A 27,116-nucleotide genomic window follows, 5' to 3' on the forward strand; every position below is an offset into this window, starting at 1 on the left:
CGGCTGACTACCTACTTTCATTACCTTGGGCTCTCTCAGGCCACTCGATCCCCACTGCTGCTTCCCTTCCCCAGACAGCTGGACTCTGGGTTATGGGAGCCTGGTGGGGCAGCCATTAATTAGAAGTAGAGGGTAACCCTCTAAAAGAAACAGATATATATCTCGGAGAAAAAAACCAGAGCCATAACATTTTGTTTTTAATTGCCCAGATTAAAATGTTCTTTGGTGCTTGTCACCCCTTTCCTGGCTAGGATTATTTACGAAATTTTCCGCTGCTGAATATCACATTAGACCTTTTGAAAAGCTTTGCCCAGATTCACTTTCATATCTCCAAGCTTATTAAAGGGTTGCTCATTAAAAAAAAAACGTATGTTTTTATGTACCGCCCAAATGTTCAGTCTCCGGCTGCTGTAGGTGGCTGCAATCTGTTTTCAAGGGCATGACGTAGGCAAATTAAATCAGTGTGGTCTTTCGTGAGAAGTTACAAGTAGAGCTTTTCATTTATAAACTAAGATTACAAGTAATAGACTGTGGGAGGAACATGTGTGAAGCTGAGGCTCTCTGTGGAGTGTGAATGTGGGTATTGTCCAAGCTGCAACCGGAGATATAAGCCAACCAATTAGTTACCAGCCCAGAGTTGGGCACTTTCTGTGTTAAAAGAATCTCAAAAGTTCGCCCCACCTCTCTTATACGTTAACTTCACACTTTATCAAGACCTCCACTGTGGAACTATTTCAAGGTGGTCATTGCGAATTTAGTGTTCTGTTTTGGGGTCTAAAGAGCTGCTATGTGCAAAGTGGGACTATGATTGCCATTCTGTCTTCAGTCTCCAACTCTATCAAACAACCTGGATCTCTAATCAGCCTTAAATAGCAGTATATGGATCTTGAGTCAAGCTGTGTACCAATATGGCCTGCCCAGATAAAACTGTAATTTACTCCAAACATCCAGCTGTCCGTTTCAACAGATGTGACTACAAAGGGGCCCGGAGCAGCCTCCGCCATAAGACCTCACAGCTGTGGAGAGAACTTTAAAAAAGATTTGGCTTGTCTGTCAACGGGCTGGTGTTGAGCCAGACAGAGGGTTAGGCTTGTCTCCCAGTGTTTGTAAGACACGTCTCGAACCTCCCATTCTCCTCCTAACCTATTACGTCTACTGTGAAACAAGAATTATCTTTGATATCTACTCATTTTGACGGCTAATGCAGAAATTAAGACAAATCTGTCCCTCCAACAATGGCAGTGGTTGTTTTACTTTTCTGGATAACTAGACTGCCTTTGATTTAGCCAACAAGCTACAGATCTCAGCTTTGATAGTGTCCCACAAAAGATATGTTTAATTGTGAGGACTGGTTACAGTTCGCAGGCTGTCACTTTCACTCCCAGCAGAAGTATTTTAGAAATACTATGAAAACGTTCAACTTTTTATTAGTATCTAACAATTTAACGCTGTCAGAAAGATGAGCATAATTGTTATTCACTAGATGAGTCTTAAATACAAAAGAAGCCATTCTGTGGGATTGATCAGATAGCAGCTTGTGCTTCTCTGTGATGGTTGGCGCACAGGTGATGTCATGTCTAAGTGCAGACCCAGGGGTCAAGGGTCAGAATCCAAGGGGTCAAGCTGTTGCCTGCACACAAATATAAATCCTGTAGTGAAAGTATTAGTGAGGCGGTTGGAGCGACACCTGATCTTCTTTTTGAAGAGGCCAGACATGAGTGTCTGCACTAATTAGAGGCTTGCCCAAATTGTTGAGGGACAGGGACCATTTGTAACCGGAGCAGAGCCCTTTTGTGGCATACAGATGTAGGATCTTAATTTGAGCCAGTATGCTACAACAGCAAAATAACCCTGCTGCAACAAAAGCAAATTATTATATGGATTAGAATTAATGGATGATTTTTGTAGGGGTTATAATGGAAAATCTGTCATTTCAAAGTAGAAATTACAAACAGCAGAAGCCTTTTTAAACCTCAACTACACTACAAGTTTTACAAGTTCTTCTGCAACAGGGTGATCAAATAAAGATCCTACATCTGAACGATTCAGTCACTGGAATGGAAAGAGCCGAAGTGTAGAAAGAGTTCAATTTAGATTTGGTGTGTCTCATTTTCACACAAATGCACGTGCTCACACGCTCTCACACACACGCTGGCAGGGTGTGTGTAGAAGAAGACCTCATCACCTCGGCTAACGTTCAACAAATTGCGGTTAATGTTCAAATGACGTTTGTTTCTCTCAGGACCATGCCTTAAAACTGAGCGATTTGTTACAGAGATTTATAGATTATGCCCCTTTATTACTCAAAGTAATGCAAATCCTGCAGTGGCCCCCACTTCTAAAGCCCTGTTTGAGCCTACGTGTTTCATATGTCTTACCCAGGGGTATGTGTTCTGAGCCATAACAAAAAAAAGCTTGCCTGTATTCATGTGAATTTAATGTGAATCAATCAATATTTCAGAGCTCTTAGGCTGCCATAGTAATACCGTGCTATGCAATACTGTCACAAACATTAACATCTGCTAACCATGTGTATGTGACCAATACAATTTGATTTGATTTGATTTTGCCTGGAATACCTGGAGGGTTCAACCCAGATTCCCTCAAACAAAAACTTCTGATTGTTCAATCCAAATGCCCCCCATCTTGGATTTTGGATGCCAATTTGAGGAATCCCTAATACATAGCTACAGGCATCCCATTAAAATAAAAAGGTATTGATATTTCCTCAAACTGTGTACATCAAGTGCACGAACATGGTCCCTGTAAACTTGCCAAATATTCTATATCTGTCCACTAGAAAGATGTGAAAAAATAAAGAGCCAGGTTTACAATCTGTCCATGTTACCAACAGCTCTACAGTGTACCCTCAAGGCAACAGTTGGACTGAAGTCAAAGATAGACTCATCAAGTTGTAATAGTGATACTGCATGGCATTTTCACAAGCTTCACAGTTGGACTGCCCTGCACTAGAACTCTTCCCATGTGCTTGAAAGAGAGAGAGGGACAGAAAGAGATGGAAAGTGATCTGATAAGTTCGGAAGAGTTAAAGTGTCTCAAGAACTCTGGACACAGAAACATGAATATGCCAGCAGCCATCTCCACCCAGTTACACATGCCCGCTGTCAGGCTGGGCGGTATCTGGTTGGGCCATCCGATAGCGTCCGCGGATGTTTTGCCATGCTTCAGCAGGACGTGCTAACAGAGGGCCACTCCTGGTCCCATGCTGTGATGGACAGAGGACCCGAGGGGAAGTACATATTAGAGGTCGGCCGATTTATGATTTTTCAACACCGATACCGATTATTGGAGGATCAAAAACCCGATGCCGGTTAATTGGCCGATTTATTTTCTCCTTTTTTTTATAATGACAATTACAACAATACTGAATGAACACTTATTTTAACTTAATATAATACATCAATAAAACAAATTTAGCCTCAAATAAATAATGAAACATGTTCAATTTGGATTAAATAATGCAAAACAAAGTGTTGGAGATGAAAGTAAAAGTGCAATATGTGCCATGTAAGAAAGCTAATGTTTAAGTGCCTTGCTCAGAACATGGGAACATATGAAAGCTAGTGGTTCCTTTTAACATGAGTCTTCAACATTCCCAGGTAAGAAGTTTTAGGTTGTAGTTATTATATTATTATAGGAATTATAGGACTATTTCTCTCTATACGATTTGTATTTCATATACCTTTGACTATTCGATGTTCTTATAGGCACTTTAGTATTGCCAGTGTAACAGTATAGCTTCCGTCCCTCTCCTCGCTCCTACCTGGGCTCAAACCAGGAACACATCAACAACAGCCACCCTCGAAGCAGCGTTACCCATGCAGAGGAAGGGAAAAAACTACTCCAAGACTCAGAGCGAGTGACGTTTGAAACGCTATTAGCGTGCACCCGGCTAACTAGCTAACCATTTCACATCGGTTACACCAGCCTAATCTTGGGAGTTGATAGGCTTGAAGGGGTGAAAAAAAACATAAAGTAAAAGGTTGCCAACCAACAACGCATACAAAGTAGCAACGCATACAAACCTAGCTAACTAGCTGCCGAATAGGCATCAACTCACCATGTAGCTTATTCTTAATGTTTGTCCATAGGCAAACAGACATGTGAGGACAGACATTTTTTGGAATAAACGTGATGAGTGAAAAACGCAATGAAATAGACCACTCCCTACCTGGTATCTTATTCTGCCGCTATACAACTTTGTATGCGTTGTTTTTTGGGAACCTTGTTATTTACGAAGTTTTTGGAATAGATTCCTGTTGGAACGTTCCACAAATTATACCCACCCAGGTTGAAGTCATAAACAGCGCAATGCTTGAAGCACAGCGAAGGGCTGTTTGAATGAATGCTTACGAGCCTGCTGCTGCCTACCACCGCTCAGTCAGACTGCTCTATCAAATCATAGACTTAATTATAATATAATAAACACACAGAAATACGAGCCTTGGGTCATTAATATGGTCGAATCTGAAAACTATCATCTCGAAAACAAACGTTTTTTTCTTTCAGTGACATACGGAACCGTTCCGTATTTTATCTAACGAGTGACTAAGTCTAAATATTCCTGTTAGGCATTGATGTTTATGGTTAGGTACATTGGTGCAACGACAGTACTTTTTTCGCAAATGCGCTTGTTAAATCAACACCCGTTTGTCGAAGTAGGCTGTGATTCAATGAAAATGAACAGGCACCGCATCGATCATATGCAACGCAGGACACGTTAGATAAACTAGTAATATCATCAACCATGTGTAGTTAACTAGTGATTATGTTAAGATTGATTGTTTTTTATAAGTCTAATGCTAGCTAGCAACTTACCTTTGCTTCTTGCTGCCCTCGCGTTACAGGTAGTCAGCCTGTTAATCCTTGTGGAGTGCTATGTAAGGCAGGTGGTTAGAGCGTTGGACTGGTAACCGAAGGTTGCAAAAATGAATCCCCCCTGAACAAGGCAGTTAACCCCCGTTTCTAGGCCGTCATTGTAAATAAGAATGTGTTCTTAATCTGACTTGCCTAGTTAAATAAAGGTGTAAATATATATATATATTTTTTTAAATCGGCAAATCGGTGGCCAAAAATACCGATTACCGATTGTTATGAAAACTTGAAATCGGCCCTAATTAATCGGCCATTCCGATTAATCGGTCGACCTCTAGTACATATCCTTTGGGGTAGATGGGTGAGATTTCCCCCTCACCTGGTAGGGAGTCAAAGGTTTGAGTCATTCTGTCAATCAAATCTCAGTGATTTTTACCATTGATTTTGTCTTCGACACTAGCCATAGTGGTTTATATGTTATAAGACATAGTCAGTATATGACTGACTCAATTCACATAAGGATGCCTTTTGTAGACTAAAACCAACACAAATACACTCACCTACAAACTACAAACACACATCTACAGTATAACACACACACAAAACATTGCCATGACTCAGCCAGCTTGCAGTCCTCTGTCATCCCTTCCTCACCAGCCGTCACAGTAGCATCAGTGACCTCTCCAGGGATTTCAGGTGTCAAAGCCGTCACGCTTCATGTTTAGTCTCATACAGGAGCATATGCCCGGCAGATTGAATCGTTACAGAAGGCAGTGGTCTCATGCAGCCAAATAATTTTTTCATGGCATGAAAAAAATCCAATGCCGTGTTTCAGCGACTTTTTGTCTGACCGACTTTAAACCCAAAGGCAATAAATATCCCAAAGCAAGGCCTGGAATTTACTGCACCTGTACTAACCACCCCTAAGCTGTAATAAGCAACAGATGTGCAAGCCATTGCTTTGGCCTGAAAGCAGGAATTAAAAAAAGAATTCATTGTTGGGTATTGTTTCATCACCTGAGCAAAGCGGCTTGGACACTTTTGTTTAGGGACTCATAGCGACTTTTGATTAGCGGGTAACATGGGTAAAATAAAAACTATTTTGATTCAGTGCCCTGATGGTTCTCGTGTTGTTTTATAGGAAGGGAAAAAACTGCCACGGCCACTTAGGCTTGACGTCGGAGACCGAAGCGAGACAGTCGAGGGCGCAGGTGGCACGGTGTTGAATTGTCCGATTTTTGCTGTTCCATGTGAAAATTATATTTTGTCCGCTTAACAGGCGTGACCCTCATGTCAATGCAATCCATAGCAATTAGATACAGTTTACCTCTAACCAATGTCAACTGGAATGGAGAATTATTACTGTAACCTCTGAGAACCTTCCATTAAACTTGGAGTAGAATGCTAACAGTTTTGTGGGAGTTGAGGTGTTTTGTGGTCTGACATGAATAGTGCTGGTCTATTAGGGGAACAAAAGTTATGTCTGACGTATATTACACCACATGTCTGTTAGATAAGCTCATTGCTACAGGGTTTCTGTAATGTGACACATTTATGATATAATAATGAAAACATGATAATTTTGTAATGTTACAGCAAAGTCAGAGGAAGTTTTGTTATTCCACTGTGATAGGACACATACAGCAAGCCCACAGGCTGCCTTTTCATATTGTGTGTGTGTGTGTGTATGTTTGTGTGTTTGCATATGTATGTGCATGCTCCTGAGTGTGATTGAGCATTCATGCATGAGTGTTGTGGAATATGACTGTGGGTAATTGTGGATGTGGGCGTCTCTCAATGTGCATGTTCATGTGAGCACTCACTCACTGTCATCTGTTTTGGGCATGGAAAGGTTAATGTTTAACAGCGGTAGCATAGATCAGAATGGTTTACCCAGTAACATGTGAACAAAGCACAATGGTAGCACTGTATAGGCCTATTTATTCAAACTCACATCCTCCCTTAATCGTGGTTACACTTTCCTCACAGGAGAAAAAATAAAAGTGGGTCAAGGAAAAGTCAGGTTTGAGGTAATTGACTCCGGGGACAACCCTCAGATCATTATGTGACATTGGTTAACCTGGAGAGTGAGGTCATCTGGAAGTCTGGATTTCACCCAGAAAAAGACAGACCTAGAGGACCACAGTGTTTCCCCCAGCAGCGGTGGCAAAGTTAGTGGTGGGGGAAGGGGGTGTGGCACGGTTTTAAAGACCCTCCTCTTGGCCACAGAGACAATGTTGCCGTTTTAAAGCAAATTTTCTGCAATTTTACACGATGGGACAGAGAACATTTTACAGTTTCAAAGAAAATATCCTGCAATTATACACATTTTCCCATGACTTATGCCTTGTTCTTATGCTATCTGAGTGACTCAATCATTATAACAAAATCAATGGGGACCCCATGCCATGCCATTTTTGGAATTTCAGATTCTTCCTCTGTCTAGTTCTTATTTCGGTGATTATTCTCAAAGATGATTTAGTGGTTTTTAAGTTTACACTGAAAACACGTGACCATCTAGCTCCAGTGCGACGTTGCTAAATGCATATAGGGAAAACGCTGGACCATGGGGCTAAACAAGGGTCAGTTAATGGAAAAGTTGAAAGGGCGACGTCTGAAAGCTGTATTATTTCTGAGAAAGTAATGAAAATGGAGGTTGAATGTAGGTATGTAAAAGAAAGATGGTTTGTAATCTCATACTGTACTGTAATCAAAGAAAGGGTTTGTGCAAGTGGAATCTGGCAATAAACTACAGAAGATCAACAAAATAGCTCTAGTTCATATTTTAACGCAAAGACCCATGACAGAAGAGATATGTGTACATATATCTTCTTCCCCATGTATTATAGTAAAGACACACTGAAACTGTACCATCAGTGGGTTATCGCCAAATGCATCCCATGACATTTTCACATGCAAATAGAATTTGATTTGTATGGTATATCAGACTGTGGTTTTTAAAGGTTCAACATGCAACATAATATCCTTTTTGGTTTTGTGGGTAGAGTACCATATCACTTTTTCTCCCCACGTGTCTAAAAACCTTTTCATCAAGGCCTAACCTCTATTTTCTATATCCATTTCCCCCCCTTTCTCAACGACATTGAGGCCAGATTTTCCTTTGACATTTCTACCCTTAATTACAGTCTTATTAAACAGGCATTCCATTCAGCGTTTAACAGATTTTTTCCCAGAGGAATTATGTTTGGGAATGGTTCCCAAATGCACATGTCTATTTATAATTGTACCAAGTATGTTTTTCATGGGGTTGGTTGTTCGCTCAACCTACATTAAAACCATGTGTATCCTACGATGCTTACTGTGCCACATGTCCACATCTACTGTATATCTGAGGTTGTGTGTTAAAGGACACATATTTTCCCATTAATCATTATGTACTTTATGAGCCTCTGTGTTCCCCACACTGTAATATAATAGGAAGGTAATTAAAGACATGCCATTGTGATGGAAGGCCTAGGCTTAATAGCATTAAAGGGCCTATCCACTTGTTGCTTCTATAGCCTTTAGAGGCCCTGCCAGCCAATGAATAGCAAGCGAGCAGTCAATCAATTGGGCCCGGTGCTGCTGTTACTTGCACCGCCAGATGAAAAGAGCTATCAAACTTTTTTATGGACATCAAAGACATCAAAGAAAAGTTGGCTGAAGCAACAAGTATGATCTGTTTATCTCTGACTGAGAACATAGTGTTTTGTCTTCTGGAAGAGGTGTATATGAGGTGTACAGCCATGAAATACTGCCTGAAGGGTAATAGACCATTTTGTGTGGGATGATGTTGCACAAAATGCAATTTTTCTATCTCCGGGGGAGTGCAAGAATCATCTTGCCGCAACAGCTCGTTTTCCCAAACAAGGTGGCTTTTCTTTTTGCTCGCTGTGGTTGGTGTTGGAAGCAAAGATTTTTCGAAGCAGTTTGATTGAGAAATATTTTGACGTGCTACCGTGTTATTATTTGTGTCGCTCTCTCCTAGCTGGCCTGCCAACAAACCTAAATAAAAACATCAAAGTCTTTTGGACAGAGCCTGATGTAAGTGTTATCTCACCAAGCGGTGTCATCACCATTATAGATCTCATATTTGTGATCGACAGTGCAGTATTTTGTGCCAGAGGAACGGACTATGGCTGTCATCTACACAGATATTGTTGTAAACCTGTATTAAAGTGGATCAAAGCGAGTTGGATCTTGGATCAGACTCTTACACACAGTGTCTCTCTGTCGACCACTCCCTCGGTCAGCAATGTTGTCTTTGGACTCTCCGAACACGATTTTGGGGTTGACATTGAATCATTCTTTGAGATTGTCCAGAGCCAGCGCAGTCGGCACTCGTGGCAAACTTTGCATGGCCTGTGTTTTTGTTTCTATCAAAAGCAAATGAGCAGGACATGAATCATGCTTGCCAGATATGAGGCACTCTCCTCTCTTAAAAATATACTGCAAAATAAAAGAGTAATTCAACTCAATGTGCCCTAAAGTGCAAATGCCTCCACATGCAGTGCCACAAAATGGTTACACATCCATTTAATTCACTAAGAAACTTCCAATGGCACGTTCCTTCAGCAAGACTATTAACGCCCTGCTATTTCCCCTGTAAGAGGTATCTGTGGGGTCTCACTGACACCAGCAGAAACAGCTGTGTTACAGATGCAGAATGTATAATTCCTTGTCAAATCATACTAGGATAGCAAGATGTATGATTTGTGACTCTTGGATATGTTCACATCATGGTGCTGTCTCCCTCTGGCTTTACCTGACTCTTGATTAGAAAATTGAAATTCTATCCTGCACAATTGAAATCCGATTATTCATCAGGAAAAGCTTCCCTTCCTCTTATTTCCCAAGGCTGTCTGTTTATAAATCTATTTGTGACATCATAACACTGTTTCCTAGGAGATTGGTTCAGCTCGCTATTGTTGTCTTGATGGGGGCTCAGGTGGGACGCAGTCAGTATATTATGGACCGGTGGGGCAGCAGACAGAGAGACGGTTTATTGGCAGTGTATTCTCCTGGAGGTGACAGGCCCTGATGGAGAGGGGGAGCGTAGAGGGGCGGCAGGAGGGGTATGATTTAAGACCCCTTGGCCGCAGGTCCCGGGGGCAACCGGCGTAGGGAGCTTGTTAAAAACCCACAGCGCCGCCTTCCATTTTAATGGCCCCCGTGTCCAACAAACTTCCTTCCAGGAGTTTATGGAGACGAGATGCGGCATCACAGCTGACAGTGGTAAGAGATTTGCGGAAATTATAGTGTCTGTGTTAGAAAGGTGCTTTGAGGTTGTTGTTGTTGTTTTCTGCTCTGGTTGTAAAAATTCACTCAAATACTCTGCCCCTACAGGGAAGGACACAGGTGCTGCTTGTAACAACACTTCATCTTTTGTCAAACGGGAGAGTGTTCAGGCACAATTCTACTTGACTAAATAAATAGTCTAATAGATATATGTTGATATTCTCTGTTTAGCCAGGGGCAGTGGACGAATGCTTTACTATATCGCATGGCAAACTAGAACAAACATTGTCCCACTCAAATATAGTATGAAGGCCCTTATCATGTCACCCTGCTTCAGTGTTTGTAATTAATGTTGTAGCAGTTTGTCTACTAACAAAAGTAGATAAAAGAATACAATTTACTGTGATTTCCCTTGTCAGATTGAGACTATAGTGAGTATTACTGTACATTGCAAACAGGCCTTACATGTTCAATGTTTTTTCCCTTCTTACCTACTTGGGCCCCTACTGGCCCAAACCAACTTGTTGTGAGTAAAAACTTAGTGTGTGTTGATTCCTTCAAGGATAATTTCATTATCCACAGCAACTCTCTGAAACAGTCGACTGTATTAGCAGAACATAAAACCATGGTCTCCGCATTTCAATAAAGAGGTCTCATAACCATTCATTAAGTTATACTTTTATTACTCCCATGTATTACTTTTTAAATATTATCCGGCTCTGACGATCAATATTCCATAAAAAAGCTATTTAGCTGGTAGCCTCTGTGTAATAAATTATTATTTATCTGTTCGGTGTTCGCATATTTAGACTGGCGGAACAGTCAGTGCATTCTTCCTTTTTCCTCAGAGATATTAATTTTCTTCATTTTCTCATGTCTTTTTTCTGTGGTAATATTTTATTATATTGGAGATTTTTTCTGTGGTAATGTATTGTATTGCAGTTTTTTGTGTGGTAATGTTGTACTGTATTGGAGTTTTTTTGTGTGGTAATGTTGTATTATATTAGAGGTTTTGACTCTTCCACCCCATTGCACTTCCCATTTACACGTGAATACAAGGTTTATTATTTTGAGTATGGTATTTTACTATTCCAATAAATGGACATCCAAAAACAGTTATTGTATATATATCTTTTATCTTAGCCTTCTGTATCAGTAGGTTTCTACCATGTTGTCCTGAAATGGCCAACATCTTAAATAAAACCGCAATTACAACCCCAGCAGGGATGATGTTGACCATTACTGTTCATCTTTAAACACTCATCTTCTCTGAAACAACTCTTCTACCAATGTAAATATAACATAAAAGTAACATTCTCATTTCCCAAGGTGTCCAAGATTCCCAGCATGAGAAGATAATCACAGTCGTAGGAGAGGGAATGATCCATAGTCCAGACTTCCCATTTACCTACCCCAGGAGTACCGTGCTGGTCTGGAGACTAATGGCCTCCAGTGACAACATGAGAATCCATTTGTCCTTCGACGAGAGGTTCGGCCTGGAAGACCCAGAGGACGGAATATGCAAGTAAGATCATAAGCATAAAGGCATATAACATATGCTTATGACATACAACTGTCAGATTTAGAGTAAAATAAAAATGCAACATACTGAATAGTCAATATAGCCAAGTCAGCATGTTGTGTTTCACCTTGAGATATACCTGATGGGTGTACCGTGCCATTTAATAACTAAATGAAATACATGATGTACCATGACAATACGGTGCAGTATACTGCAACTATGCAGTGTGTAAGCCTACATGTCCATCTACAGTGGTAGTAGTTAATCTAGTTTTATTCTATGCTTTAGCCAGCTTTTCATCAGGACTTCCCGAGTTCAAATAGCATGCGGAGGCTGTGCGCCGGGGAGCATGACACATATCATGGCTGTGTTGTGGTACATTTTTCAAGATTTAGAGTCAGAGGGCCCATTTGTGAAATTGCCTTTTGCCCAGTGTGGCAGCTGATGAAAATTGAAAAAGTACAGCCCAGAGTGAGTTGTTTTGCCGAGGCCATACGGCGTGGGTGCATATTTCGTCAGCAGCAAGTTCCCCTACATATGGGCTGTGTGATTGGACAAATGACGGAGAGGTCTTTCCCCTCAGGAGCTAAAGTCTGTGAAGGGTCTTAGACCTCCCCTTATTTGATCTAATCCCCCCTTTCAATTACTAGCTACCTTTGTCTCTATTGCCGTTCATTAGGAACAGCAGTGCTGAGCCAGTCTGTGATCGATTTCCTTCATGCATTATACTCAGCATCCGGGTGTCAATACATCCATCCATCCAGTCTGACTGCCTGGTTGGTATGGAGAGATCCTGTAGAAAGCATAGGGGGAGAGAACAGAGAGTGGCTAGCTATTGTTGGAGAGCCCCCTGATGGTAGTTATGATGTATGACATGACCGTGCCACAGACAGCCAGATCCCCAGAGATGTCATCATAGGCTGATCCTATAGCTGATTCTGGGGTCAGAAGAACCAAAAGGGGGCATTTACACCTTATAGTAAAGGTTGTCTCATCGTGTCCAGAGGGTTCAGTGCTGGTAATTTGACCCCACGTTCAGCCATTTTGGGTGGGTGGATCTCTTTTGATGAATGGGGTCACTGTGCTGTCTGAAGCCCAAGAGGAGGAGTCCCACGGTGGGGAAGAGTGAGGATTGACAGCCTTTGTGCTGGCCCTACCTCCATACAAGACTGCACTAGTTGCAGTCCCAGAGGATGGGAGCAGACGATAACAACATCCTCTTGCACGGTCATACAAGTATTGCCACCTCTCCGTTTTTACCTCCCTCTTCTTTCATTTGCCAACAGAGAACACATTTTATTTGATCAGGTCCCAAGACACAGTTGGCAGAGATAGCAAACAGATGAATAGGTGCACACACAAGCAGAAGCAGACACATCTTCACAAGTCTTTCTCTCCTTTACACACTCACACTCTCTCTTTTACACACACACTCTCTCTCTCTCTCTCTCTCTCGCTCTGTCTGTATCCTCCTCCCCTATTTGCTTCTCTCTTACACATGCACATGCTAAAAATGAAAAGCCGAAAAAGAAAACTGTTGCCGGCCAAAATGACAACAACAAAAAAAGGTTAATTTGCATAATTTTGTGGAATTAAATTGGCCTGTGTGTATTTTCCTTAGTCATCATGTATCTTATTTATCAAACACAACTATCACACGCTCCTGCAGCTCCTCAGCTGGTTGCTGCTGGAGTAAAACATGCACTTTTATAAGCCCATTCATTGCGTAACATTTCTAAATGCAATCGCATGTTAAAACAGTTTTGGTGCACGAGTAAAAAGAGCTACTATTTTTATTCATAAATTGGCAATTGAAGCACGCCTCCCGTTCACCATTCAAGTGCAGACAACAGGCTATCAGCGCGTCACCCACCATTTTACAATGTGAGCTGGAGGCAGTATTCATTTGTCTTTAAACTGTGTATGCTTGAACAAGCATTATAACTCCGCCTGAAAAAATGCCCACCTTTTATGGTGACAATATCGCCCTTATTTGCTGTATTTTCATGTCTGTCACATATGGAACCGCTCTCATCAGGTGCGCTGTTTAGAATGGTGTTTTCCTACATTTTGGAAAATTATTGAAAATGACATTTTATTGGCTGCTTCATTACAGGAGTTCCATGTTCTGTTAAGAACGTACCCAATACATATGGGTCCACTAAACTTCTCAAATGGCCAGTAAATTGAAATCTTCCCGGTCACATTTTCCTAACTGTCACACACACACTCTTGTCAGCTCTACCCCCTTCCACCACATTGTGTACATCCCCGTTTATCTTGTAGTCGGTGCACCCCCATAGGTATCCAATCCAAGCTGAAATGTAAAGGGAAAACATTCACACACACACACACACACACACACACACACACACACACACACACACACCACACACACACACACACACACAGCATTATCTTGTTAATTGTGCTCTACCCAACGCCTCACAGCACATTAACTAGTAAATAAATAAGAGAATACAAATCCTCAAATCCTTGGTTCTCTAATTAGCAGCAGTAGCCGGGGATAAAACAAATTAAAGAGTGGGGGGGGGGGGGGGGGAAACTCCAGAGAGACAGAAAGAGAGAGCCCCTGCAGTGAACAAGAAGAGAAGAATCTTCAGTAGTTCAGATGCTCATCTACTATTCTGCTTGTCTGAGGGGGGATGAAAAACATTCTTCCCAAATCCAGTGGAGAAAAGTCATATTGCCAACCTGTCAGTTGGCATAGCAGCACAGAGACACACGGCTACAGTGGCTTTAATCATTCTCCAGAACTTTTACTGTATTTCTATAAATAATGTGTTGGAGTGTGGCATTACACATGAAACTATGTAATAAGCAGGTTGCACTGCATTATAGATTAGCCATCTGCCACCGTGGGGCTGTCAGCCTGCTTAACAGTCCTCCAAACCGTATCAGGAAAGAAGGGCTGAATATTGAAAGCTAGTGATGTGTACTGTGTACTGTTATAACATGTAGTCAAAAACCCACATCATAGGTTGTGAATATCCAGCTATACTGTATGTCTCGAACACAAATTAATGGAAAAGATAGTGCCTTCAAAAAGTATTCATATCCCTTGACTTATTCCACATTTTGTTGTTACAGCCTGAATTCAAAATGTATTACTTTTTTTTTAAATTTCACCCATCTAAACATAATACCCATAATGACAAAGTGAAAACATGATTATAGAACATTTATTGAAAATAAAATACATTTCCGTAAGTATTCACACCCCTTTGCTATGACACTCCAACTTGAGCTCAGGTGCATCCAATTTCCTTTGATCATCCTTGAGATGTCACTACAATTTGATTGGAGTCCACCTGTGGCCAATTCAATTGTTTGGTCATGATTTAGAAAGAAACACAAATGTCTATATAAGGTCCCACAGTTGACAGTCCATGTCAGAGCAGAAATTTGACCATGAAGTCATAGATCTCTGAGTTAGAATTGTGATGAGGCATATATTTGGGTGTTGAAAGGTTCCAAGAGAACAGTGGTCTCCATCATTGGGAAATTGAAAAAATATGGAACTACCCAGACTAGAGCTGACCGTCTGACCAAACTGAGCAACTGGGCAAGATGGACAGGTCAGGGAGGTGACCAAGAACCCAATGACCACTCTGACAAAACTACAGGGTTCCTTGGCTGAGATGGGAGAACCTGCCAGAAGGACAACAGTCTCTACAGCGATTCACCAATCTGGGCTTTATGGGAGGGTGGCCAGACAGAAGCCATTACTGAGAAAAAAGCACATAACAGCATGCCTGGAGTTTGCAAAAAGGCACATGAAAGACAAAGATCATAAGACAAAAGATTAAATATGACATCAAACATGTAACTCTGGCCTGAATGCAAAGCTCTATGTCTGGAGAAAACCAGGCACAGCTTATCACCTGTTTAAAACCTGTCTTGGGGAGATGGGACGCTCAGAGCGCCAAATTCAAAACAACAAAATATCATAATTCAAAGTTCTCAAACATACGACTATTTTACACCATTTTAAAAGGTACACTTCTCCTTAATGTAACCACATTGTCCGATTTCAAAAAGGCTTTACGGCGAAAGCATAAAGTTAGATTATGTTAGGACAGGTACAACACAAGTAAAACCACACAGCCATTTTCCAAGCAGGAGACGGGTCACAAATACCAGAAATTCAGCTAAAATTAAGCACTAACCATTGACGATCTTCATCAGATGACACTCCTAGGACTCAATGTTAGACAATACATGTGTTTTGTTCGATAAAGTTCATATTTATATCCAAAAACAGCATTTTACATTGGCACATGATGTTCAGAAAATATTTTGCCTCCAATACTGCCGGTGAATCAGCACAACAATTTACAAAAATACTCATCATAAACGTTTATAAAATATTAAACTGTTATTCAAAGAATTTTAGATAACCATCTCCTTTATGCAACCGCTGTGACAGATTTCAAAAAAGCTTCACGGGGAAGTATGGCGCTCAGAAACATACACTAGGCAATACAGATACCCGCCATTTTGGAGTCATCTAAAATCATAAATAGCATTATAAATATTCACTTACCTTTGATGATCTTCATCAGAAGGCACTTCCAGGAATCCCAGGTCCACAATAAATGTTGTTTTGTTCGATAAAGTCCATCATTTCCATAATTTATGTCCAAATACCTCCTTGTTGTTTGCGCGTTCAGTAAGCTACTCCAAATGTAGGAAGCGCGGCCAAAATGTCATGATGAAAAGTCAAAAAAAGTTATATTTACGTTCGTTGAAACATGTCAAACGTTGTATAACATCAATCTTTAGGGCCTTTTTCACTTAAAACTTCAATAATATTCCAACCGGACGATTCCAATGTCTTGAAAAATGTTATGGAACACAGCTACCCCTCACGTGAATGCTCGCCAATGAACTCATGACATTTTCTGAGTCAGTAACTTCCAGGTCCTCTTGTTCGCTCTGTGTTCACCGCAAAAGCCTGAAACTAGGTTCTAAAGACTGTTGACATCTAGTGGACATCTAAATGAACCCTAAGTCACTGTGTGTTGGCTAGGCAATGACTTGAAAAGACTACAAGCTCCAGATTTCCCACTTCCTGGTTAGATTTTTCTCAGGTTTTTGCCTGCCATATGAGTTCTGTTATACTCACAGACATCATTCAAACAGTTTTAGAAACTTCAGTGTTTTCTATCCACATCTACTAATAATATGCATATTCTAGTTCCTGGGCCCGAGTAGTAGGCCATTTAATTTGGGTACGTTTTTCATCCGGCCGTGAAAATACTGCCCCCTACCCTAGAGAAGTTAACACCATCCCTACCGTGAAGCATGGTGGTGACAGCATAATGCTATAGTGATGCTTTTCAGCTGCAGGGACTGGGAGACTGGTAAGGATAGAGGGAACAATGAATGGAGCCAAATACAGGCAAATCCTCGTTAGCCTTTTAAAATTATAAACTTGGATTAGCTAACACAACGTGCCATTGGAACACAGGAGTGATGATTGCTGATAATGGGTCTCTGTACGCCTATGTAGATATTCTATAAAACATCTGCCGTTTCCAGCTACAATAGTCATTTGCAACATTAACAATGTCGACACTGTATTTCTAATCAATTTGATGTTATTTTAATGGACGAACAATGTGCTCTTCTTTCAAAAACAAGGACATTTTTAAGTGACCCCAAACTTTTGAAGGTAGTGTATGTAAATGAGATATTTCTGTATGAGTTCAGGCTGTAACACAACAAAATGTGGAATAAATCAAGGGGTATGAATACTTACTGAAGGCACTGTAGGCACTGAATAAAATTCATGTTTGAATGAGATTTATAGTATATTGATAACATTAGGCACGTTAACTATTGCATGTGTATAAGAAAACGTTTGCACCTTACGTCTCCCTCTGAACTCCATTGAGCCCCTCCTTTCCTCCTGCGTGACCTTTCCCAAATCAAAGGCAACCATGTCAGGAAATTTGTCAGACAAGGTTTATTTAACATCACAGCAAATCCCTTTTTAGTTGTATGCGTGTCCCCTGTGTTGTTTTTATAGAAACCAGCTTAAACTGAAACTGTCAGGGAGATGGAAAATGTAAACAATGTCCTCGGTAACCAAATATCTCTATTGGCAGCGCTGAATGAAAGGTAAGTGTGCCTGTCAACAACGCTTGAGTGATTAGTACCAGACTTGACTGTGGACTGTGAAACAAGGGTTTATTGAATGTGGATCATTGGTTCCACAAAATAACAAGACCCACTACCTTGGAACGACTCTTTGAAATTAGGATTAAAGGTTTTCTGGAACTCTGCCGTATTTAGAGAGTGATAAAACAAGGTAAGGTTGTCTGTCCCCTCTCTCCACTCTAGAATGCTAATTGACCACATTTCTGAAACAAATGAATCAATAGAGATAAGATGTGAATTAGTTACTCAAGTAATTTCCATTAAGACCAGTGACGAGTCAACTACGTCCGAAGCCGAAATAGAAATCTGAATACCAACAGTAAAAAAAATAGAGTAACAAAACCTATTATGCCGGAATACATTGTTGCAAAACACAATCACAGATGCACATTTGTCCTGATTGTTTTCCTTCTACTCAATTCCTGAAAGTGATCATGTAATCCCAAATAAAGTACAGATTATTTTAATCGTCTGTAATATGACTTTGTAAAGATCTATCAGATTTTGTTTACAAGGCACGGGCAAGGTAACTCTTATTCGAGGAGCCAAGAGGCATCGTTGCGAGTGGAGCGCTATGCTATCGCTAATGAGCACAGGTTTAATTAAAAAGTAAATCCAAAACTCAACAAAAGATGTATTTGCTTACATTGTTTAGCGTTAGCCTAATAGACTTGTGCCAGGGTTTGTGTCTGGCCCATTATCGCTAACCAGAGGCGACGACTGCTAATACTTTCCCTCCTAACCCACTTGAGGTTGCTCACTGAATGATTGCACAAGCAATACTCAGCTTATGTTTTCTTCATTTAATATCGACTCTAAATTTTGGAGCTGCCCATCGCTCCCGGCGGAGACACTTTGAGCATTAGACCCCACCGTTAGAAACCATTTAGTGATAGAATAGCCCTTTCTCCTCAGAGAGAGAGAACTGGATGGATGGATGGAGGGGAAGGGAAATATAAAACAGGAGGGGGCTGTGTAGGGCAGCTACAGCTCAGTGGGGGTGTATTAGGGCTCCAGAGGGACAAAGCTAACCTCACAATAAGCAATCGCAGGCAATTTATGAAATAACATCATGCTACATGGGTAAGGTCCCAGATTGAGAGAAGGAATCATGAAAGCCCTCTAGATTTCCACACCAATTCAGTGCCTCAGAGGATATATAAATGTGCCAGCACCCAGTTTGGTGTGTAATGTTCAGTATATGCATTAAGTGCTCTCTTTCAATGCATGCCAACTTTATGTCCTGTCTCCAATGGCAATGTGAATTCAGGGGACCACACATATTGAGCCAAAGCTCTCTCTCTCACCTCCCCTCTCTCACTCGCTATCCCTCCCCTTTCTCTATGTGGCCTTTTTCCAGGTATGATTTTGTGGAGATCGAGGAGCCATCTGAGAACACCATCCTGGGCCGCTGGTGCGGATCCCAGGTACCCGCCAGTCACACGTCCAAAGGCAGTCAGATCCGGGTGCGATTTATCTCCGACGAGTACTTCCCCTCCGAGCCCGGGTTTAGCATTCGCTACTCCCTGCTCCCAATGGTAAGCCACCTTTCCTCTGAGCACACAAACAACACAAAAACACTCCCTTACATAATGATCTATTATTTAATCTGTTGTTCTGTATGTGCAAACCTCTCTCAACGTGTTTGTTTTGACCAATGTTTATACCTAAGTGATGTTGTAATAGAAGTCGTGACTGTATGGACATTTGATGCACCTGTGATCCAATCAGACAAGGTTTTGATAAGAGGCAATGGTGCTGGAGTGTTAGGCTCTCAGGCACAGCATGGCCTGCTGACTCTGGTTGGGTTGAATCCACATCTAATTATTCTCCTCCGACTGATGAAGAATAGTGCTGGAGGAAATACCAGCCATTTACGGGCTCCCGACCATATTTTTTCCACTGATTGTAACTTGTTGTTGTACATAATGTTTCTGACATTGTTTCCTATGACCGAATAGAGCTTCTGGACATCAGAGCAGTTATCATTAACCTCGATTTGGATGAGGACTTTGACGTCAATGAGTCGGAGGCAAAGGCCCAAGTCCCCGACACGTGGAGAAGGAGGAGGTGGCGCTGTAGAGGCCGGCGTGCGGGGTACCTGACAAGACTACATCAGAGAGTAGATAAACCGCCTCTGCCCTCTGTTCTATTGGTGAACGCGCAATCACTGGAGAACAAACTGGACGAGCTCCGTTCGAGACTATCCTATCAACGTGATCTAAAGAACTGCAATATCCTATGTTTCTCAGAGTTATGGCTGAACAAGGACATGGAAAATATAAATCTAGCTGTTTTTTCTATACATCGGCAGGACAGAACGGCAGCGGCGGGGAAGCTCAGGGGAGGGGGTTTGTGTCTGTTGTTAACAGCTAGTATGCAGTCTCTAATATTAAGGAAGTCTCGAGGTTCTGCTCAAGTGAAGTAGAATAACTCTTGATAAGCTGTAGACCATACTATTTGCCAAGAGTTATCTATATTTTTCATAGCTGCCTATTTACCACCACACTCAACGCGCTGTATAGAGCCATAAACAAACAAGAAAATTATCATCCAGAGGTGGTGGCCCTTGTGGTCGGTGATTTTAATGCAGGAAAACTAAAATCCATTTTACATAATTTCTACCAGCATGCCATCTAGAAGTGAAGAAACTCTAGATCACCTTTACTCTACACACAGAGACGCATACAAAGCTCTCCCTCGCCCTTCGTTTGGCAAATCTGACCATAACTATATCCTGCCCATTCCTGCTTACAAGCAAAAACTCAAACAGGAAGTATCAGTGACGCGCTCAATATAGATTTGGTCCGATGAAATGAATGCTAAGCTACAGGACTGTTTCGCTAGCACAGACTGGAATATGTTCTGGGATTCATCCGATAACAATGAGGAGTATACCACATCGGTCACCGGCTTCATTAAGAAGTGCATCAGACAACGTCGTCTCCACAGTGACCATACGTACATATCCCAACCCGAAGTCATGGATTACAAGTAAGATCCGCACAGAGCTAAAGGCTATAGCTGCAGCGTTCAAGGAGCGTGCCACTAATCCGGATGCTACGCCCAGCAATTTAACCATCAAACAGGCAAAGCATCAATACAGGACCAAGATCATCTCCTACTACACCGGCTCTGATGCTCGTCGGATGTGGCAGGGCTTGCAAACTATCACGGATTACAAAGGGAAACCCAGCCGCGAGCTGCCCAGTGACGCAAGCCTAGAAGATGAGCTAAATACTTTCTATGCTCGCTTCGGGAAAAACAACACTGAACCATGCATGAGTGCACCAGCTGTTCAAGACAACTGTGTGATCACGCTCGCCATAGCCGATGTGAGCAAGACCTTTAAACAGGTTAACATTCACAAGGTCGCAGGGCCAGACGGATTACCAGGATACTTACTCAGAGCATGCGCTGACCAGCTAGCAAGTTGTCTTCACTGATATTTTCAACCTCTCCCTGGCCCAGTCTGTAAAACCTACATGTTTCAAGCAGACTACCATAGTCCGTGTGCCCAAGAAGGCCAAGGTAGCCTGTCTAAATTATTATCACTCCTTAGCACTCTGATCTGTAGCCATGAAATGCTTTGAAATGCTGGTCATGGCTCACATCAACACCATCATCCCAGACACCCCGGACCCACTCCAATTCACATACCGCCGCAACAGATCCACAGATGACACAATCTCTATTGCACTTCACACTGCGTTTTTCAATTACCGCACGGCAAGTGGTACCGGAGCACCAAGTCTGGGACCAAAAGGCTCCTGAACAGCTTCTACCCCCAAGCCATAAGACTGCTGAACAGTTAATCAAATGGCTATAGGGACTATTTGCATTGAACCCCTTATTATGTTATGTTTATTTTTTTACACTGAAATTCTTGCACTGGCTATGTGCACACTTACTAGACTCTACTCACACACTCACACATACTAGACTGACACACTCACACTCACACACACACACACACACTGCTACTTTGTTTATTATCTCTCCTAATTGCCTAGTCACTTTTACACCTATGTACATGTACATTACCACAATTACCTCAACTACCTCGTAGCCCTGCACATTGACTCTGTACCGGTTCTCCTTGTATATAGCCTCGTTATTGTTATTTTTTGTAACTATTTCCTTATTATTATATTTATTTTTTACTTGTGCTTTGTTGGGAAAGGGCTCGTAAGTAAGCATTTCACAGTAAAGTCTACACCTGTTGTATTTGGTGCATGTGACAAATGAAATTTGATTTGATATAAAAATTGGATTAAGAGCTAGATCCAACTATTAGCTTTGGACTTGTGTCTAAAATACAGGTTTTTACATGGCTCTCTCATTCTGTCTCTCTTTCTCTCCATTTCTTCCATCCTTTCTCTCTCAATTCAGTCAGCCTTTATTGGCAGGATGTGTGTCAATAGTCCCAATTTAGGTCATGAAAGATCACATTACTCTGTCTGTCTGTCTGTCTGTTTACATCCTATTCGCATCCTATTCGCCTCTCCTCTTTCTCTCTCTAAACTCTCTGTCACTTTTTTCCTTTCCTGACCCGAGTCTTCTCTCCAACCTCCCCCTCCCCTCTTTCTCTCTCCTTCCTTCTCTCTCTCCTCATCCCAGACCACACACAGAGAGGCCCCTTCATACCCACACAATTCACTTACGAAAAAACCCAGAGATAAACTGAAGTGAAGACTGCCATGTTTTAACCTGTCATGTTGCAGTTGTGTGCGCCTCATTCTAAGTAAACAGCTCTTCCCTTCATTAATCCGTAATGGCCTGCAGCACAGAGAAATCATTTCTGTTACTGACAGGCACAAATGGGAGAAGGAGGTCAGCAACCGTGCATATTTTTGTCTGTTTTCCCTTTTTTCTGAGAACGGGACAGGTTCTTTTTCTTTCATTCGCTTTTGCAGTTTTCTTTTGGTTTATAATTACCACATTCTTTCACTTGGTTTTATTGACTCTGCTCTCTTTTTGGTAGATGAGCTGACACTTCCACGTGTTTCTTTAAACAAATGCATTTCCTGTACTTTCTGACTCTTTTCAGGTTTCTGATACTTTTTTCAGAATCTCAAGTATACAGCTGTCTAACATGTTGTCCTTCTTCTATTAATGTGAGCCATGACTCTTTTCACCCAAAATTCTACCTAAAAGTTTGCCATATACTTTCAAACCATAAACATGGTCAAATGTGGAGGTGAGTTCTTATTCTACACCGTATAGTGTGTACAATCAGTTATATTCATTAGATGAAATCTGCAGGCCAATATGCTTAACTGAAGGGACTCACCCACACATGCATACACATAAACAAAGGCCTGACCTGTCTTAATACCTTTCATGCAAATTGCCTTTCATGCAATTTGCCCTAAACATTATAATAATTGACATTCATTTGGTTGTGTAATAACTTGTAACCCATTTTCTGCAATAGGAGACAGTACAGAGAAAGCCGTTTGTGTTCATTATGCTTTAATGATATCAGTCAAGACTAATAGTATGCTGGGCCGATCATAGTTAACCCTAATTTTGCACATACACTCTTAGAAAAAATGTTTACAAAAGGGTTATTTGGCTGTCCCAATAGGAGAGTCCTTTTTTGGTTCCAGGTAAAAACCTTTTTGGTTCCAGGAAGAACCCTTTTAGATTCCAGATAGCACTGAATGTGAGTAAAACTGATGTCACCAACTTCAGCCATGTTCCAGTTTAAAGGTGATCCATTTGGATTGTTCAATGACTCAAAGTGTCATTAGATCAGAACATTTCAGAAGTCATTAAAAACATCCTATCCAGTGACATGAGACCCTTTACAAGCCATGCTCCCTCCCTTGGCCAAGACTGTTTAGTCGGGCTGAATTTTCCAAATATGTTTTCCTATCACTGAATACGGTTACAGTTGAAGTCGGAAGTTTACATACACTTAGGTTGGAGTCATTAAAACTCGTTTTTCAACCACTCCAACCACTGTAGAGGTAGATAATTGGCTTTGAAGAGTGATCCTCAGAAATATAGCTGTGACAACACATCACAGTACCTGTGAAAGGAGCGAGGGGTGCATTTACAGTATATAGGGCTGTTGAGACGAGGATGGTCATGACAACAGGAAATGACATATCAATCTCTGAAGAGGTAATCTATGCGTGACCTTTGGAAGCCCGTTCCCAGCACCAACATTTTTTAATCTGACAACGAGTTATGAGATAATAAGTGAGAATGTACAGTTGAAGTCGGAAGTTTACATACACTTAGGTTGGAGTTATTAAAACTTGTTTTTCAACCAGTCCACAAATTTCTTGTTAACAAACTATAGTTTTGGCAAGTCGGTTAGGACATCTATTTTGTGCATAATTCACTGTATCACAATTCCAGTGGGTCAGAAGTTCACATACACTAAGCTGACTGTGCCTTTAAACAGCTTGAAAATTATGTCATGGCTTTAGAAGCTTCTGATAGGCTAATTGACATCATTTGAGTCATTTGGCAGTGTACCTGTGGATGTATTTCAAGGCCTACCTTCAAACTCAGTGCCTCTTTGCTTCACATCATGGGAGAATCAAAAGAAATCAGCCAAGACCTCAGAAAAAACATTGGAGACCTCTACAAGCCTGGTTCTTCCTTGGGAGCAATTTCTAAATGCCTGAAGGTACCACGTTCATCTGTACAAACAATAGTATGCAAGTATAAACACCATGTGACCACGCAGCCATCATACCGCTCAGGAAGAAGACGCGCTCTGTCTCCTAGAGATGAACGTACTTTGGTGGCGAAAAGTGCAAATCAGTCCCAGAACAACAGCAAAGGACCTTGTGAAGATGCTGGAGGAAACAGGTACAAAAGTATCTATATCCATAGTAAAACGAGTCCTATATTGGCATAACCTGAAAAGCCGCTCAGTAAGGAAGAAGCCACTGCTTTAAAACTGCCATACAAAAGCCAGACTACAGTTTGCAACTGCACATGGGGACAAAGATTGTACTTTTTGGAGAAATGTCCTCTGGTCTGATGAAACAAAAATAGAACTGTTTGGCCATAATGACCATCGTTATGTTTGGAGGAAAAAGGGGAGGCTTGCAAGCCGAAGAACCCCATCCCAACAGTGAAGCACGGGGGTGGCAGCATCATGCTGTGGGGTTGCTTTGCTGCAGGAGGGACTGGTGCACTTCACAAAATAGATGGCATCATGAGGTGGGAAATTTTGTGGATATATTGAAGCAACATCTCAAGACATCAGTCAGGAAGTTAAAGCTTGGTCGCAAATGGGTCTTCCAAATGGACAATGACCCCAATCATACTTCCAAAGTTGTGGCAAAATGGCTTAAGGACAACAAAGTCAAGGTATTGGAGTGGCCATCACAAAGCCCTGACCACAAAATTTGTGGGCAGAACTGAAAAAGTGTGTGCGAGCAAGGAGGCCTACAAACCTGACTCAATTACACCAGCTCAGGAGGAAGGAGGAATGGGCCAAACTTCACCCAACTTATTGTGGGAAGCTTGTGGAAGGCTAACTGAAATGTTTGACCCAAGTTAAACAATTTAAAGGCAATGCTACCAAATACTAATTGAGTGTATATACACTTCTGACCCACTGGGAATGTGATGAAAGAAATAAAAGCTGAAATAAATCATTCTCTCTACTATTATTCTGACATTTCACATTCTTAAAATAAAGTGGTGATCCTAACTGACCTAATTCAGGGATTTTTACTAGTATTAAATGTCAGGAATTGTGAAAAAACTGAGTTTAAATGTATTTGGCTAAGGTGTATGTAAACTTCCGACTTCAACTGTACATGCACTCAATAATGTGATTATTGTGGCTAGTCAGATGAATATAATAGTTAGATTAAAACGTTTACATGCTTTGCAAGAAGAACGATTTCCCTAAAAATCCTGTTTACATGGACACATCTGAAATCAGGCTACCTGATGGAACTCTGATAAATGCAGAAAATCGGCAATCAAAATAGACCTTCTACCACAGTGATCATGTTATTTTGGACATAGAAGTAGTTTTAACATACAAACTTTATAAGACGCATACATTCAGTTGTTCCGAGCACACTTCACTCATGCTAAAGAAGGAGACACACTCGGCCGGTGCTAGCACATGTGCAGATCAAATTCACAGCTGGAACGCCGATTTAAGGTTTTTACATGTCCTAATAATTCGAAAGACTGCTCAGAAAACCATGTGTTTTTAATCTGTGTATGGTTACTTCGATTTTGACCTTACGCCGATTTAAGATAAGCAGAGTAAGGTGTTTACATGACTTTTGCCATGTAACCTTTTATTTAACTAGGCAAGTCAGTCAAGAACAAATTCTTATTTACAATGACGGCCTACACCGGCCAATGCTGGGCCCATTGTGCGCCGCCCTATGGGGCTCCCAATCACGTCCGGTTGTGATACAGCCTGGATTCGAACCAGGGTGTCTGTCTGCCTCTAGCACTGAGATGCAGTGCTTTAGACCGCTGCGCCACTCGAGAGCCCAACACAGCCGATTGCCATAATCAGTTTAATATCGAATTATTAGTGTGCATGTAAACATACTCAATGCCTTTGAGAACATAATGATCCTCCCGAATCATAAATCTCACAAGGTTTTTTTGAGAGTGGACCTTTGGTGATACTACGCAATTTTGGGCATTGAAAAACATTTGTGGCATTGACAACTGGATTGGTGCTGCCGTGATTTCCGCTCCAATATCCCATCTCACTTTACACATCAACGATTACTGGAAGGTAATTTCTGATGCATATCCTCCAGAAATGATTTAATAGATATGTTTCTCTTTGATGTGTGATACCCTGCTCAGAACATTATTTATTTCCCTGAGGTGTTTACTAAGCATTTGTGCATGCCCGGACCGTTCAATCTCTGCTAAACGAGTTTCATTGTCTCCCGTGGAACAAAGGCATTGTTCATCTTTTTCAGTTCATGCTAAAAAGAACGAGCAGCTTTGGTGTTTAATCATCCTTCCATATAGCACCATATTGATGTTGTTAGAAACACCAGATGGGACTTGATTTTTGTATAGTTTCTCTCCTTTATCTTCAGGAGAGAGAGTTATAAAGCAGATAGATTTACAGAGAATAAGGACTTTACTGATTTGAATGCATCTTTTTACAGAATAATGTCCCCAGTGACTCCTGTCAATCCATACAGAATAGGTCCTCCACCAAATCCACTGCACACCAATATCAACTTGCTTTGCTTAGTCTCCCATCCAAGCACTGCACAAGTTCTAAGGTGGATCATGAATGCATTTATTTATGTATGTGAAAGTCATGTGGGGAGAGTAGATGAGGACAGCTTTCTTCTGCTCTAGC

The 27,116-nt window shown here is 41.3% G+C and overlaps 1 protein-coding gene across 2 annotated transcripts in view; it reads left to right on the forward strand.

Annotated features, from left to right (window-relative positions):
• Nucleotides 1-27,116, forward strand: part of LOC106604525 (platelet-derived growth factor C) — a 65,855-nt gene that overhangs the window by 21,891 nt on the left and 16,848 nt on the right. For both annotated transcript variants that reach the window (XM_014199212.3, XM_014199211.3), the window contains exons 2-3: nt 11,404-11,599; nt 19,143-19,320. In XM_014199212.3, the coding sequence (XP_014054687.1) occupies nt 11,404-11,599; nt 19,143-19,320 (374 nt within the window). The remainder of the gene's footprint in view (nt 1-11,403; nt 11,600-19,142; nt 19,321-27,116) is intronic.

Source organism: Salmo salar, chromosome 05 (genome assembly GCF_965601325.2).
Source record: "Salmo salar chromosome 05, fSalSal1, whole genome shotgun sequence".
Taxonomy (NCBI): Eukaryota; Metazoa; Chordata; class Actinopteri; order Salmoniformes; family Salmonidae; genus Salmo; species Salmo salar.